We start from the raw sequence: 16,574 nt of genomic DNA, 5'->3' as shown, positions 1-16,574 counted from the left end.
AGAACTCTTTCCATCAGTTTGAAAAAGGGTAGAGAAGATATAGGTAGAAACTTAAAGCCTGTTAAAATTGTTTTCAGCTGTCACTATGTTTTTCTTCAAGCTATCATCTTCTTTGGTGACAGCAGAAATTATGTCTTCGATTTGCTGTTCGACAACAGAAACTCCTCGATTTGTTGTTCGCGAACAGGAAGTCTTTCTTCAATTTCTTCAGCTTTATATTCAACTATATCTATTCTATCTTCCATAGCTTAGAATATGTTTTCAATTTTGGTAATAATTTCTCTTTTCATTTCCTCTTGACCTGCTTCGACCTTTTCTTGAACCGATCTGACGGTCTCTTCCATCTTTTTTTGACTCGCTTTCCACTCTGCTTGGCCGGCTTTCAGCTCCTCTTTATCCGACTTGACTGTCCCTTCCCTCTTTTCTTGGCCTGTCACTTCTTAGCCTGCATGGGGACTGCTTTAAATGTAGCAAAAGCTGTCACCAATTGCCTTGGTTTCTCGTCCATTGCTCTTGTCACCGATATTCAATCCCATTTTGGGCACCAAAAATTGTTACGTACATATGAATTCGTTCGTCGGATGTGCACAGAACCGATGACAAATTTTGATGAAATGTATTTTTCAAAAACACTTTACTGTTCTGGTAATTTTTACACAAAAGTACTCGTACAGCAGATTTCTTTAATTACCTCTTCAGACTACTAAAGAACGTCAACACAAAGCAATACAAAAAAGCAAAAAACCATCGCTAACTTGGTGCTGTCTCACCAAAACAATTTAACTAAATGTTAAATGGATTTATCATTGTAACGCTGTTTTTGCGGCTAGGTTTTACACTCTTGAGGCCTTCCATGTTACATTGGACAAGATATACTACAATTTACATATCCTTTCACTAAATTTGTTTGCATAGGTACAGAATTCGTAACAATATGTTTGTGCTTTTAATCTCTCTACGATAGTGCAATTCAACAGCTTTAAATTGTTTTATTATTGAAATCTGAATCAATTGTCTGCGACGGAATTAACTTTTTAATTTTCATTAGGATGCAAGATTAAAATATTTTATTTATCAATACGGTACAATATCCAGCATCATATTTTTTCGCGTACACAATAATTTCAACAAAAGCACAGATTCCCCCTTTCTCACATTTTGCTGACTCAAGGTTTTTAACAATCCCATTCATTAATTTTCCAGGAAACTCAGGCTTGTCTTTCAGATTCTAGTTTACATTTAGCCGTTTTTATACTCTGCATGCAACCAATGAAATGCTCATATTTTCTTTTAAACCTCATAATATTTGAAACATAAATATTGTTTGTCTATTATTTTATTCTCCTTAAAAGTTACTAAGCTGTTAAAATATTCAATAATACAAATGCTGAAAAAATATTTATGCACGCAAATTCTTCCATAGATGCTGAAAAAATATTTATACACGCAAATTCTTCCATAGATATTTATGCCTTCGCAACCGGTTAGACATTGACGTAAATTTTTCTTTATCATAATATCCACCTCACACTTACCAATATAACATATTTACTTGTTTACACTTGAATGCAGTTTTTGCATGCCTCCACAATCTAAAAGCCGGAGGTACGTCTCCGTGGGTTTATCAGATGCTCTTTCCAGCACATAAAGAGAAATGAAAGAAAAGTTCTAACAAAGCATCGTTTCTAGCGCAACATCTCTACGTAGACCTTACGAAATTTGCAAAGAACTCTCGCGTCCCACGTCTAGAAGTCATAACTCAATAAATCTTGAAGGTTTCATGAATAGTTGTAAACCCTCGTGTTCCTTAAATTTGCAGCTAGTCAGCTGAAAATTTTCATTTGATGCCTCGTTCCCTATGAAAAGATTTTTGCTTGTTAAAGTGTGCGCTCCTGGAAGCGGTACTTCTTCGAATCAATACTTATTTAAATTCTAATGCTCACTGAACGTAAGGAACTATTTTAGATCCACGCCACTGAATAAGAAGCAAAACTTTATACTTTTGGGTACAAAAGGATATACACGATTTTTAGGTTTGAAATTTACTACTATTACGCAGTAGTCCCTTCGCACGCTTGAATCTAAGTGTTTCTAGAATCTGTCTAGAAAGATCTAAATTGACGACTGAACAGTCATTGGTTGCTATAACCGCATTAAAGTAATCTCCAGCTCGATAATTTATTCTTTTTAAACAATACTATCTTAGTTCGCCTTTGCGCTTACATTTGCTTTTTCGAAGTTTCTCAGGAAGAGATATAGCCGAAGCTATCTAAATTCTAACAGAGTTGGCCCTTAACGTTAATAGACTGCGAAGCTATCAAGGGCCTAAAGTACGGCCGAGCGTAATAATAGTTTGAAGAGAGGCTGACAGAGTCTTAAGTATGAACAGTTAATTTTTCTTCATTTATTTCACCTCTTGCAAATGATAGTCTTATCTACGAATTTTTCTCCCAAAAAAAACTAATTTAACTAATTTGCGGGTAATTAATTGTCCAAGAAGATACTAACACTTTGCTTTCACGACTGCCGTAACTTTTACTCGTGTATACTTTTTACTTGCTTGTACGACGCAAAGGAAGCATTGTAATCGAAAAAATATTTCCAGTATCATATTTCAGCGAAAGTATCCCTGTCAACCGTTCTGGAAACCATTTGAACGATATTTTTGTATGACTTCTGTACGTACGGAGAGAATAAAAGACTGTTTTTGCCAAAAAGGATTGTAAAATTTTTTCAGAAGAGACTTTTTATTGACATCTGTACGTACGTACGTACGTCTGCATGTATAACAGTAGAGGCATAACTCAAGAACGAGCAGTAGTAGAACGTTCCCATTTTGTACATGGGACTGCTATAACATGTAAATGTGCACCTCCCTTTTTGGTTGCAATCGGCTGCACCAAAATTATATAAATATCTGTATATACCTACTCTGTTAGTCGGCTCGGTAAGCTCAGGTTTTTTTTTTTTTTTTTTTTTTTTTTTTTTCTTCTTCTTCTTCTTCTTCTTCTTATATGTTGGTAAATTGTGCATTTTTGCTTTAAAAGGTGTTTGAATTATATTTTTATTATGTTTCGGTTAAGGTTTTTATGCTTTTAGTTAATCTGCATGCAATAGTTGTATAATTATCAACAAATTAAAAGTCGCAAGTTAAGCCTAACGAACCGCCATTTGCTTACATTTAAAACTCAGTAGAATAGTGAATAAAGTTAGTTTCTGCACCTTCGGTGTCTTTTTGTCGAGTGGGACCAGAAGTAAACTTTCAGTTTCGTGCACCGAAAAATCTGCCTTCCTGCATGCTGTCCGAATTGCTTGTTTTTGCGTAGAAAATCTAATTTTACTTGTAAAAAGTGTTTTTTGAACAGTTTTAACTGTATTTGGTGTTTTATGTTTTTCTGTATATTACAATTTTTAACGAAGATATTTTGAATTTTTATGTGATTTTGCTTTGCCGCGAAGTGAGAACTTAATTAATTGAATGAGAAATATATCTCTGATGAAATTCTGAGAAATAAATGAAATGCAGCAAAAATGTATATAACTTAATAGGCCATACAAGGAAGTCATGTGGTGCCCACATCATATTTTTTGTAAACTAATAATTCATGAACACGAACTTGTGGGGTAGACAAATTTCCAGAAAACTCAAAAAGCTCATCATCATTCCTTTACAAAAATGCTGTAGTAGTGTTACAGTTTTCAAAAGTGTTTTTAAAAATACAGTACAAATTTTCACACCATTGCATCTAAAATAGCATAAAGTTTATCATAATAATATGTTAAATATGGCAAGCATTCGCATTTATTAGAATGCTAATTGCGTTATTAAACTCAAGATATCCATTTTTATAACTTTTCTTTTCAGTTCCTCTTATCATAATGCTCACTGTATACTGGATAGTTTCGGCTTTTTTTACGTTCATTGACATGACTGGGAAGCCAGAATTTTTAAAACAGTTTAAAATACCGGACCCAAATGTCACCAAATATCCGGTAAGTTGTATTTTCCGTCAAATAATACAATAGTTTGAACTGCGACTTTTGAGTAATAACATTTAAATTTTAGTCTTTTTGAGTTAATGTATGTGTAGTTCATGTTTGTGTATTGGATTTGACAACTAGATGGTAACATTTGTCAACTAGATGGCATTGTTTTCTCAAAAATAATTTGCTTACCTGAAACATGTAATTATAGTATATTCGCATGAATTTTTTAGCAGCAGTAGTGGAAAATGATATTTCCCCGTACTTGCTGTCGTGGTGTAACAAGTAACTCATTTAATTAATACAGAAGATCCATGGCTCGAATCCTGGAGACGTAATAGCTAGCTTATCACGTTTCCGGGTTCTAAAAACACCAATATCTCTTTAAGTGTATTATTTATTTGTTAATTATTTATTTGTTAATGTATTATTTATTTGTTAATATCCTAGCAAATGAATTCATCTCTTAATAATTAATAATATTTTTGATTAAAATTAAATGAATGCTATCATTAAAAGCCTTCGTGGTGTAATAGTCAGCACACTCGGCGCGTATTTGAGTGGTTCGAGCTCCGATATTGCTCATTTTCCCCATCTCCTGCTTCGAAATAACCTAATGTCTCTACTAGGTTACTGCTGCATTCAATAAGCATTCATTTTTCATTAGGAATTCACATTATTCTTTTTATTGTTAATAAACAAATTATTGATTTTTGTGACTTATTTTAAAAAGTAATTACACTTTCCATTTATAAAACCACTTGCGATTGTTTCTTTTTAATGCAATATTCCAAAGAATGCATTTACCTTGGTTTTAATGTAGGTTACCTCAGATCTTCCGACTTTATAAAACTTCTTGAAAACCCCTTTATATGATAGTTCTAAATGCCTCATTCCAAACTAAAATCAATTATCCTTTTTTTAGACTTTTTTATTTTGTTTTTATTATCCTTCCTTCATTTGTTTTACGACAATTCTCTTTTCCTGGGCGTTTCTTTTATATACCCATAACTTTATAATTTCGAAATTTAATCTGCTTTTTTAACTTACTTCGTCATATTTTGTAAATTCAAAAACCAGTATGAAATCATTTTATTTTATTTTTTGTTTTTTATTTAATTTTACTGTGTTGTAGGATTCCTCACTGTGTAATTCTAAGTTACTGTTGGAAGTGAAGAATCTTAAGAACTGATAAGCGAATAATTGCTTGAGTTCGTGTAAGAGGAAACAACAAGATAAAAGGGTAAACCCTTTATTATTCCAACTAAAGTTTAACTCCGTCTTGGAGTGTACAATAAAGCCGACACTCGGGCTTGAACTTGAGATACTAAGAATTAAACTAAACTAATCTTAACTAAAGAGATATAGCCGAAGCTATCTAAATTCTAACAGAGTTGGCCCTTAACGTTAATAGACTGCGAAGCTATCAAGGGCCTAAAGTACGGCCGAGCGTAATAATAGCTTACGAGAGAGTAGCGTAAAAAGGCGGACACGTGCTATCCATAGTATCTGGTATCTCTTTCACTAACACCAAAGAACTTCGCGGTTAAATACCGCTCTTCCTCATTATGTATTCAGACGTGATTCTAAAACTACGTTCTGGCCGGAAATGGTAAGTTAAGAATCGATAGGAAAGGAAATTTAACTCAAAATTTAACTGTTAATAAAATTAACATAATCCTTACAATGTATAAAAAGACATTATTTTGCTTTCTCTCGCGCTCTTATATGGGATATAATGCAATTTAATTTTTTTTTAAACTGAAGATACATTTGCAAAGTAAAAGGTTTCGCATTTCGTCGCTTTCCACTTTTTGATAATGCTGCGATTCCTAATTTCTTGGACATGAGGGAGATGCCTACGCTTATTTTTTTCTGTGGTATCGATTCTTTTCTTATGTTCATTTTTTCATTTTCTGTTTATCAAAGCAATTTCTTATTTTTGAAATTCTAACCATACTACTCGAAAAGAAGAATTAGATGAAGTACTAATGATAACGATTAAAATTCATATTAAGGAAATAAAATTCGATAGTAGAATGAATGATGACATATCTTATGTCTTCTTCCTATTCATTAGTAAAACGACATAGAAAATTTTGAAGAATAGTTTATTCGATAACATTTTTCGATAGCGCGATAAAAAGATGTCTTCTGTGAATTTATATTGTTTTTAGAGAGCGTCTGTAGTATCTAAGAGTTAGTCTGAGTATTAGTTTATTTAAAATATTTTAATCAATTAGGGTTGATCATCAACTTCAGCGGAATGTACAAGAAATACCTGAGAGACTGCTAGTTTTCATATTAAATTAATTTTGGCAATTACTGCCTTAGTCATATTTTAATTTCATTGCTTTTTTCTTCCTCATTCAGCGAGAAATGTACCATTGTAATCTGTTGGTAGCAACTTAGATCCTAGAACTGAATGATTAGCCCAAAGGGCTATTAATTTCGATTTGGCATTTCGCGTTGATTCACTTTCTGCGTAAATTCCCCTTTCAAACTGTTGCCACCAAATATTACAGCCCTTTATTATATTTAAAGAAATTAAATAATGAAGAATCTGCGTAAATGTATGTATGTTTGTCGCATTGTGATAAAAAAAACGGTACCTACAGCCATCAAATTATGAATAAACGTAATTTTCCACCGAATATGGGCATCTGGAATCGCTAATTTGAAATTTGTTTTATTATCTATTTCATATTTTGTCACACATTAAAGAATATTTAATCAACAAACTCAAAGATTTCAAAGCAAAAATTGGCAACAATGTAAAAAAAAAAAAAAAAAAAAAAAAAAAAAGCATTTTTTTATCTTCAGCGCGACACTGTGTATCCGAAATTCTAAATATACGCTCATTTTAAAATTATTTGCGATATTGCTGTTGAATGGAATTTTATGGTTTGAGTGCGAACAATATGATATTTAATAAAGGTAACACACAAAACGTTAAAAAAACGCCCCTTTGGACGTAATGTAAAATCTGAAAGCTTTCAAATTTTATTAGTTTTTCTTTTTAAAAAAAATCATGTCATTCTGGGTTGCTGAAAGCCTTTTGTTTTAATCCTGTGCATTTCTGTAAATCTTTCTGAAGAAGTTTTTCTGAAGCAATTTCTGTAGTAGTTTTCCTAAGTTAGTTTTGTTGTAAATCTTTTTCATTCTTTCTTTCTGAAGTAGTTTTTACATCAGAAACGTCTGTAGTCTTTGCTGTAGATTTGGTAGAATTTATTATATGTTTAATTAATAATTTTTCTATCATTTATGATATTAATAAAAGGTCATCCCTGATATCATGTACATTCTTGTATAATATTTTTTCTCACTGTCTAGCAAAGAATTTATTACGTTTTGGAACACGTGTTGGCATAATATATGATAATTGTGAACATTAATACAGCAAATTACGCTTAAAGTACTCTTCGAATAAATTATGGAATAATATTTCGTAGTTTCGAAAAATGTCTTGAATACACGATAAAGATTTCAAAAGAATACGCGCTAAGAGCATCTGCCATATTACAAAAGTCCTCTTTATTCTACTTCGGTTTTTCGAAGAGCAGCATGGATAACAAATTTTTTAGTGTTTTAAATATATCCGCGAAAAAGTTCTTGTTTTTTTATAAGAAAATAGTAAAACGTAAAAATTACTATTCATTGTTTTGTTTAATTCAGTGATTGCATGAATGTTTGATTTTTAAGTGAGAAAGAGTAACTCACAATGGTTTATCGCATCAAGTTATGGAACTTTAACAATATACCTTTGATATACAAGAAATTACACAGTGTACAAAAAAAGCTGTACGATAGAAGGAACTATGTCAGTCTAAGCTATCCAGCATACTGCTTGATCCCAAACTTTTCACATTACCCAAAGCACAGTTTTGATTGTCTACAGCGAAATAAGCAGGTAGTGGAGTATGGATGTTTCGTCCTATGTTTCTTACACTTTTATCTTTGACATTTCCCACAACGCAATCTCAGATGGCTCAGCTTCATCAAAGTACATAATCTATCCAATTATGGAAAGTGGGATTTCACGTCATTATAATTACAGTTATAACGCATTTGTTCCCTGCTTCCACCATGCCTTCATGGTGTAACGGTAGCCTTCGGCGCGTATCCGTGAGGTCCATATTCGAATCCCGATGAGGGCATTTCTCATTTTTCATGTCTCCTGCTTCAAAATAACCTTGTAGAGACTTTTTTGGAAGCAGGCAAGATGAAAATGAGCAATCGCCTTCGCCGGGGATCGAACCACGGAATACCGACCCAGCGTGCAGAACCACTACACCACGAAGGTACGCTAGGAGGGCGGGAGAAATACCTTATAACCTAATGACTCTTCCTATCCAGGTTCGAGTCCCAGCTAGGGCCATTACTCATTTTTCTTGTCTCTTACTTCAAAATAACCTAATGACTCTGTACACTGTCTTCTGAAATTTTTCGTACAGACTTGAAGGTATGACAAAAGTGAATAAGTAAGCCAAGAGATCAAATCTTTTAGCTCAAATTTAAATTACGCATCTTTTATATTGGCATTTTCATAATGTGCCATACATATTTTCATTTGGATATAATTTCTTTTCGATAAAAGTTATTGAAAGAGAAATCATATTTAAATTAAAATCACGAAATATTTTGTAAAAAACAAGCATATATAAAAGACAAGGATTGAATAGAGCTATACACTTTTCAATATTTTAAATTGGTATGTTATTATAAAATAATTTTCTTGTGTAATTTATTCAACTCATGGTAATTTGCTTGGTTGCATCTAATCTTGCAGAAATATTTTAATTACTTTTAGAAGTTTGTAGAATGTTATTTCGAAACAGGAGACGTGGAAAATGTGCAGTGCCCTCGCCTAGACTCGAACCTGGGCCTCTAAATACCTTATAAACTATTTCGTATTCTTACACACTCAAGTTCTTGTTCTTACACACTCAAGTGTGGAGCGCGAATGCTAAATTCTGTTCAAGTTTCCCGACTTTTCTTTTAGCTTCTCAATCACGTAATAGACAAATAATACTGGAAAAGACTGTATCTTAAGTTTTGGATCACATCATATTCACGTCAAAGGTACAGAAACTTAATCTGAAATTTCAAATTAATTTACTTTACCTTCCAAATTCCATTACAAAACACTGGACTAAACCATTTGTTTAATTTCGTCAATCAGATTTGAAAAACCATTCGCTGCCATACATCTCCACTATAAATTAAATCGTCCGTCACATTTAGTTGAAATAAATTTGGTCTCTTTGTGTAACTCTACATTTGTCTTTTTCCAAAACATTTGTCTTTTACCAGAATCAAATGTATTAAATTTATTTTCAGGGCTTCACATTTTCACAGATATATTCTTTCCCGTATCTCCGATCTCCAAAACAGCTTCCGGACCTAAGTTTTTGTTCATCCCACTTATGTTGAGCTTCTTCATGACTATTCAACCATTTAATCCATATAGCCGAAGTACTCTCCAATTTCTTATTGGATACTTAGCTTTTCTTTTCTTATCAAATATTCTGTCTCTGAAGCGCTTACCTTGAGATTCTTTCCCACTTGTCCCAAGTATATGTTTTTGACGATCATTAAGTTATCTTTTTATCCTTGTATCATTAACTACTTCGACGTTCAAGCTTCCTAATAATGTATTAAATTATGTCTTGTGACTTCCTTAGAATTTCGCCAATATCACGTAACGTTTTACAGCATTTGCTCATTAAACTATTAGTTTTCTGATACAGTACCTAAATGACTTTGGTATTTATATCATATTCGAAACGCCTAAATGAACGACGTGAATTTTCATACATCCGGAAGTTAACGAAGTGGTTACTGCATTAACCACTTCGTTAACTTCCGGATGTAATAATAATAATAGAGTTTAATAATAGAGTAATAATAGAGTTTCTGTAATAATAATAATAGAGTTTCTGTTTTTCTGCTGGCGAAAGGCGTCTAATGATAGAATAATGCTGCTTTTATGCGAGAAGCTCTACCCCCCCCCTTTCATCGCCATTCGTTTTCTATATGTTCTTTTTTAAAAATTTCTATTTCAAAAATAAAATTAAAGGAATACATCCGAAAATTAATTTTAGATACAGCTATGCATCTGTATTCAATGAATAAATCTCGTTTAACGGAAACTCATTTGTTTCCTGATTTATGATCTATTTTTTGTGAGTAAATATTTCCAAGAAACCCTTTTAAGAAGACTATATTTAGGCTATATATTTACCATATCATTCTTGCTTTTAACATGAATTTCGGTTGCATGCGTCTTTTAATATTGCTTAATACAGGTTTGTTTTAGGCTTGGGAAAAGCTCAGTATTTTCCCCCTAATAATCTTAATGGAGACTGCTTCCACGCTTGATTTCGCCTGCTAAAGTTTTCATAGGAAAGCTATAGTTTCGTATCATTTTTATCAATGCCCAGACACTTTAACCAGTTAAACATTCTTCGGTAATGGTCAAACCCATTTATCAATCAGTCATGTTGCTTGAAAGAGAGGTGAAAAAAAAATTCTTCAGCTGTGAAATTCTTGAAAGAGCGGCAGATGAACGAGTCACACTCATGACAGAGGGAAATGTCCATTACACTTGTGAAGAACATACGAGGCAAACATTCAAAGGTCTTCTGCCTCTCTTTCCTTACCCTCCACCCCTAAAGATGACTTTCGATTTCACAGTATTTTAGATGTCTCTATTCCATAAAAACATTATACAGTTACAAACATCAATGTCTTGTCCATGCCGAACCCGGACCCAAGAGTATGGCAACTGCCCCTTCTGTTACCCTGCCAACAGGTTAAACCTTCGTAAATCGGAGGAACCTCTATATGTATGCAGAATAAAGTAAAAAATAATTTTTTTTTGGAAAGTCTTTTTGGAACTAGAAGAAGCTCAACATAAGTGGGATGAACAAAAACTTAGGTCCGGAAGCTGTTTTGGAGATCGGAGATACGGGAAAGAATATATCTGTGAAAATGTGAAGCCCTGAAAATAAATTTAATACATTTGATTCTGGTAAAAGACAAATGATTTGGAAAAAGACAAATGTAGAGTTACACAAAGAGACCAAATTTATTTGTTGACTTTACACAGATATGTGCTAAAAGTCTTTTTGGAACTAGAAATTTCTACGAGAAAGAATGTCTCATTTTGGAAAGAAATTACTTTTAATGATTTTAATTTACCTAATTTTCCACTTTATAAGAATAAAAAGTAAATTTTCAGTCTTAAGTGTGATGCAAAATTATTTGCATCAAATCTGTGCAAATTAAATTGAAAAAATACATCAAATTTGAAACTAAAGGAATAATTTCGAAAAACTAAATTTCAAGTAGAGCAGCCATGGCTGGTGGATCCATAATAATTGCCATCGATTGGGAATCAGGCCATAGCTGATGGAATGCCGCTTGGGAAGTATGCCTTTATTTCTGTCTGTTTTCGCATTCAATCTTCGTGAGTAGCTCGCTATTGGTGTTACAACTAGCCAGGCTACTGTGGCTGCATTGTTGCTCTATCCTGACAGCCCACTGTTGACTTTACTGCAAGTTGCACTGAGCTACTGACTACCTCTTTTACTTTCTTTTATTTTACGTTACGTTAGGTTATGTTATGTTTGATTAATTTTCCTTTTCTTATATAGTGATTCATTCTGTGGATTATTTCTTTATAGTTTCACCAGCGACCGTCAAGGAAAAACCTTTCAAGAGTGTCTTCCGTCTGTCATTGTACTGCGTCAGCTGAACACAATAGCCAGACGCATATTTTCAAAAAACCAAATTTCTCCAATCAGAAATGTCTCAACGTTTGGCTCAGAATGGCTCATTTAGGAAAAGTTATTTTAAAAAATAATATAAAGGTCTGCGAGCTATGCAAATCTTCTGCACTGCCTTGCGCTGTTTCATAGACGTCCTTGGCGTAGTAATATACACTTAGCAGTCAAGTGATACTGAAGTATCAAGTAATTTTTATTAATTTTGGTAGTATAAATATGACAAATCTTATACTAGTTCAAACTTTGAAGATCTAGGCAAACGTACTTAATCAAAAATCGATGCTGCAACCACGGAATGTGAGCGATTTGGTTAATTTTATAGTCAGATGCACGTGAGCTACCTGCGTAAGGGGAGGAAATGCCTTCATAAGACATTCTAACGGAAACTGATCCATATTCACTAAAATCTGAAGGAATTATTCCTATTGAAATAATTCTTTCATTCATCTTTTTCTTAGTATTATTACTATTATTGTTATTCCTGTTATTATTATGATAACAATTATTATTATTATTCCTGTTATTATTATGATAACAATTATTATTATTATTCCTGTTATTATTATGATAACAATTATTATTATTATTCCTGTTATTATGATAATTATTATTAATGTTGCTCTTCTTCTTATTATTATTTCATCATCATTATTATTATTATTACTAATATTACTATTATTTCTGTTGCTAACAATAAAGATCTTTTCTTTTCATTTTCTTATTTAAATTGCATGGCATTTCAAAATGTTAGTATTTCTGCTGAAAATACTCTCTAAATCTGTCTAATCAATAATCTCAATGTAACAAGTTGAGCTAAACTTCGACTTCCAAACTAAGCTTTCCATTACTTAATTTAATTTATAAGTTAAAGAGACTTAATTTGTAATTAATTAGAGAATTATATCTAATATTTCAATTCCAAAGTCACTTCATCCTTAATTATTCCATGGAATCCGGAATGAAATAAATGTGTTTAGCATCAGGAAGAAAGTTAAACTTTTGCTCAGCTTTTTTTCGAACTGCATTGGACTACAGCAAAAATTTCAAGAACAATAACAGATTGCACATTCTTAAAAACTCATGATCTAAATTTCCGTTATGCTACAAAAGACAGCAAATTTCCTTTTAGGAAAACTTCAAAATCTTTGTTAAGGAGAAAGAATCAAGAACTAAGAAGTAATATGTGAGGATTTGCACAGAGATTGTGATGACCACTGCTTAGTAAAATACGAGTATTATTTCCAGAAAGAAAAGAAATCTAATCTTTAGGGGGCCAGATGTTTTGCTTATTATATCTCCATCATCTACAGAAAGGAATGGATTTCTTCTCAAGGAATACTTAGAATTCTGAATGGAACGTAATAATTGGTTGGATATAAAAACATCCCCGAGTTAAGATTTTTTGAAGGGGAAAGTAAAGAATGAAAAACTAAGCAATGATACTAAAAGATACTTCTCCCATTTTGTAAGAGGTATTTCTGGAAACCTGCACCTTTTCCAGCAAGATAATTCCAGATTTTATGTTTTTCTGAATAGTTAAAGAATGTTTTAAAGGCCAAAAGATAGAGATGTTAATCTGTCATGGGAGTAAAATTTCCTAGAAATATCTGGAGAATTTTAGGAATGAATGTTTATGATGATAAACAGCAGTTTAGTGACTCGAGTGAAAGTAAAATTGCAACGAATAAATAAAGTATCACTGCTATTTCACTATAAAGATTTGACTGTGGCATAGTTGTCGTTGTTAAGTCTACATTTACAGTGTTCTCATTTATATTATTTTTCGCTTATTTCCATGGAATTTGTATTGATTCACCAGATTCCGAGAATCGTTAGAGGAAGTCAGAAAAATCCCTCATCCATTTTTACATTTAAATCAAATGATTTTGTTCCAGGTACATATATATTATAGGTGTTTATTGATTAAATTCCAAAGATAAACTAAAGACCTTACGTTCTGTCGAATGAAAGCATACTGAGAACTAGTTATGCGTCCACATTTAACATTTGGTAAGCTGAACATGGTCTATGGTATTTAACAGAACTTAGTGTTATTGATAATTTAACAGAACATGGTAACGCTACTAGAATTTTCGATGCTAGAACCGATGCTCACCAGAATTCCAAATGTGGATCTTCCGACTGCTGAGTAGACGTGCTATCGGTTGCATCAAGGGAGAGTACATGGAAAAAGCCGTAAATTCCTTATAACGTGACTATACAAAATTTTTAGAAATCCTAAAAAAAGGGGTTTTTTAAAAGCGAAAAAATATACTGCAAAAACTCTACGAAAAGGGTTTTTGCAGTACATTTTTAAAGGCGGCAATTTTTTTTTTTTTTTTTTTTTTTTTTTTTTTTTTTTTTATGAAATTTTATTTTACAGGGTTTTGGCAATTGGCTCCCCCAGGCAAGTGAAAAATAATGAGATTCTGGATTTCCACACGGAATTAAATAAAGAAGAAAAAGAATTTAGATAGAGTATTCAAAGAAATCACTACGGGATTTCAACAGCTACATATATTTGTTACGCCTTTTTTACTTCGTCGAAAAATTTGAATGCAAATTAGGAATATCAACTAAATTATGAATACGGTGACAATTATAAGGAAAAATTCCTCGTTAAGAAAAAGTATTACGAAGTTTTATTTCCGTTATTGCTAGAGAAACCGAAACGAGAAACGTAGGGAGCAGTCCTTTTGAGGTTTTGAAGCTTATTCTAAAATGCAATCCAAACATTATAATACTATTGCGAGTTTTCCTCTCGATTGGTTTGAGTGTTGTTAGTTGTCAGAAGCGTTTTCTAAATAAAAATTATTCAACAAGTGTTTAAGAACTACAGATTTGGTTAGAATTAAAGTTCCACTTTGAAATAGTCATAAAAGGAAAACTACTGGTCCAAATGGTTATCAAATTTGGTAATCGTGTAAAGGAGGGCATTGGAATTTATTTTCCGCGAAAAAAAGAAAACGTTCAAAAACTCATCACTGTGAGCAAATGGCGCTGTATGTAATATTGTTAAACGACATAAGGGTGGGAGGTCTAACTTAACCTGTTGTTACACGTGTTTAACATGTTGTATACTCTTAAGAAACATTAACCTAAACAAAATTACCATTTAAAGGCGGCAAAAGTCAAGTGCACCGTTCCTGTAACGGAGAAATCCGTCTGTGAAAACCACAAATTAGCGATTAGATAATGTGAGATCGCAAATCACTCGCAAAAGTGTGCGCAAGCTGGAAATCGCTTTCTCACAGTTCGCTAATTTGTGATTTCAGAAGTCTGAATTCGGCTCTAAGATATGAAGATATCTGTTTAAAAACGTTTTTAATCGTTTCTAAAACGAAACTGTTTTGTGGAATTATCAAAAGCACAATGGCTTGTAATTGGCTTACAGCAAGAAGAAGCAATCGATTTATGCAAATACTCTAAACGATTTGGCAGAATTGAAAGATGCGATACACAGACAAGTCCGTAATATCTCTCCTGATGCGCTAAGAGTTGCTGTTGAGAATGCAGTGATGTGATTTTTTAACTTGTTTTTCGAAAATGGTGGACGCCACACTGAACATGCATTTCCAGTAGTTTTCGGTCCAGCAGTTTTCCCTTTATGACAAAATATACAGGGTGGTTATAATTAAGTGGGACTTTAATTATAACCACTCTGTATATTTTGCATTTAAGAAATCTTTCTGTGTTGTCTACATAACAGCAAGAGCAATTAAATGGACCTCTAAAATGTCAAAATAATAATAATAATAATAATAATAATTTAAAATACTGGAATTCGAGTTATTTTTAAAAAGTAAAAGTAGAGTTTAAACTTATTTCTCTACATGTCGTTTTGATATTTTTTATAATTATTTGTTGGTATATCAAAAGGGGTTTTAAATTCAAGGACCGCCTTGGGCAACAAAAATTCTAGGTACGCTCTTGAGTTTTCTGCGTTGCTGATTAATTTTTAATATAACACAAATCTCGTTTTGCTCTTAACCTTGCTTTATAACAAAGAGCATTATTACAATACTAAGTAATTTTTCATGTATTGAATCTTCTCTTTTAAAGCTCACGATAAAACGTTGTTTTTTTCGTCTAACATAGATAGTAACACCAGAAAAGCTGCAGAATGTCATCCGTAATGTTTTAATCAACCAAACTTTAATCGCTGTTCCTGTAATATACCTATGCTTTGTTCTGAAGAGGTACAGAGGGTACGACAATGGAATACAGCTCCCGAGCATCCAGAGGTTTATATTCGATATTCTAATGCAAGTGCTTATGGAGGAAATCTTCTTTTACTATTCTCACAGGTAATCCAGAGTTTTCTACACATTGATCAAACACATTTAATCAATACATTTACCATTAGCAAACTGAGAGCCTACGTTGAGATATATTCAAATGAGATTTAATGGGGAGGAAAATTCATCTTGCAAGATTTCTGGAATTCTTTTACTGTAAATCTTTGCATTTTATGTATGTATTCTGCTATCCTTTAAGACCAGACTGCCTTTTATCGTTCCGTCTATCATTCGTTTCCTTCTTTTTCTTCATTTCCTTACTAGCGCCACTGTCTATCGATTTATCTGTTTTAACACGTTAAGCGCCGAAGAGTGTGTTTATCTTTCAGTTTACACCTCGTTATATCGTATAAGCAGGGTATGCGATAATAATGGAAAAAACTAAATGTACCTTTCTCAGCATTTCGAGAGAAATTAACTATTTAACTTGCTAACTGCGAAGATGGGAAAACCTTAATTAGTGATAATGCAAACAAACTTCAAATTTTAATTATTTCTTGTT

At 32.6% G+C, this 16,574-nt stretch overlaps 1 protein-coding gene and 1 long non-coding RNA gene across 6 annotated transcripts in view; one reads left to right on the top strand and one right to left on the bottom strand.

Moving 5' to 3' along the window:
- LOC118186063 (fatty acid hydroxylase domain-containing protein 2-like) overlaps positions 1-16,574 on the top strand; it is a 181,559-nt gene that overhangs the window by 152,019 nt on the left and 12,966 nt on the right. For 3 of the 5 annotated variants that reach the window (XM_085817468.1, XM_035356054.2, XM_085817469.1), the window contains 2 exons: positions 3,866-3,993; positions 15,873-16,081. In XM_085817468.1, coding sequence (XP_085673594.1) covers positions 3,866-3,993; positions 15,873-16,081 — 337 coding nt within the window. The remainder of the gene's footprint in view (positions 1-3,865; positions 3,994-15,872; positions 16,082-16,574) is intronic. The other 2 variants (XM_085817470.1, XM_085817471.1) reach the window with 1 other exon arrangement.
- The window catches only part of LOC146997366 (uncharacterized), a 178,821-nt gene that overhangs the window by 153,357 nt on the left and 8,890 nt on the right, over positions 1-16,574 (bottom strand). The gene's annotated exons all lie outside the window — the stretch shown is intronic.

The sequence above is a fragment of the Stegodyphus dumicola genome, chromosome 5 (genome assembly GCF_044657685.1).
Source record: "Stegodyphus dumicola isolate Sdum_Otavi_A_Nest chromosome 5, ASM4465768v1".
Taxonomy (NCBI): Eukaryota; Metazoa; Arthropoda; class Arachnida; order Araneae; family Eresidae; genus Stegodyphus; species Stegodyphus dumicola.
The sequence above is the reverse complement of the archived record's forward strand: the minus strand, read 5'-3'. Positions and strand labels throughout refer to the sequence as shown.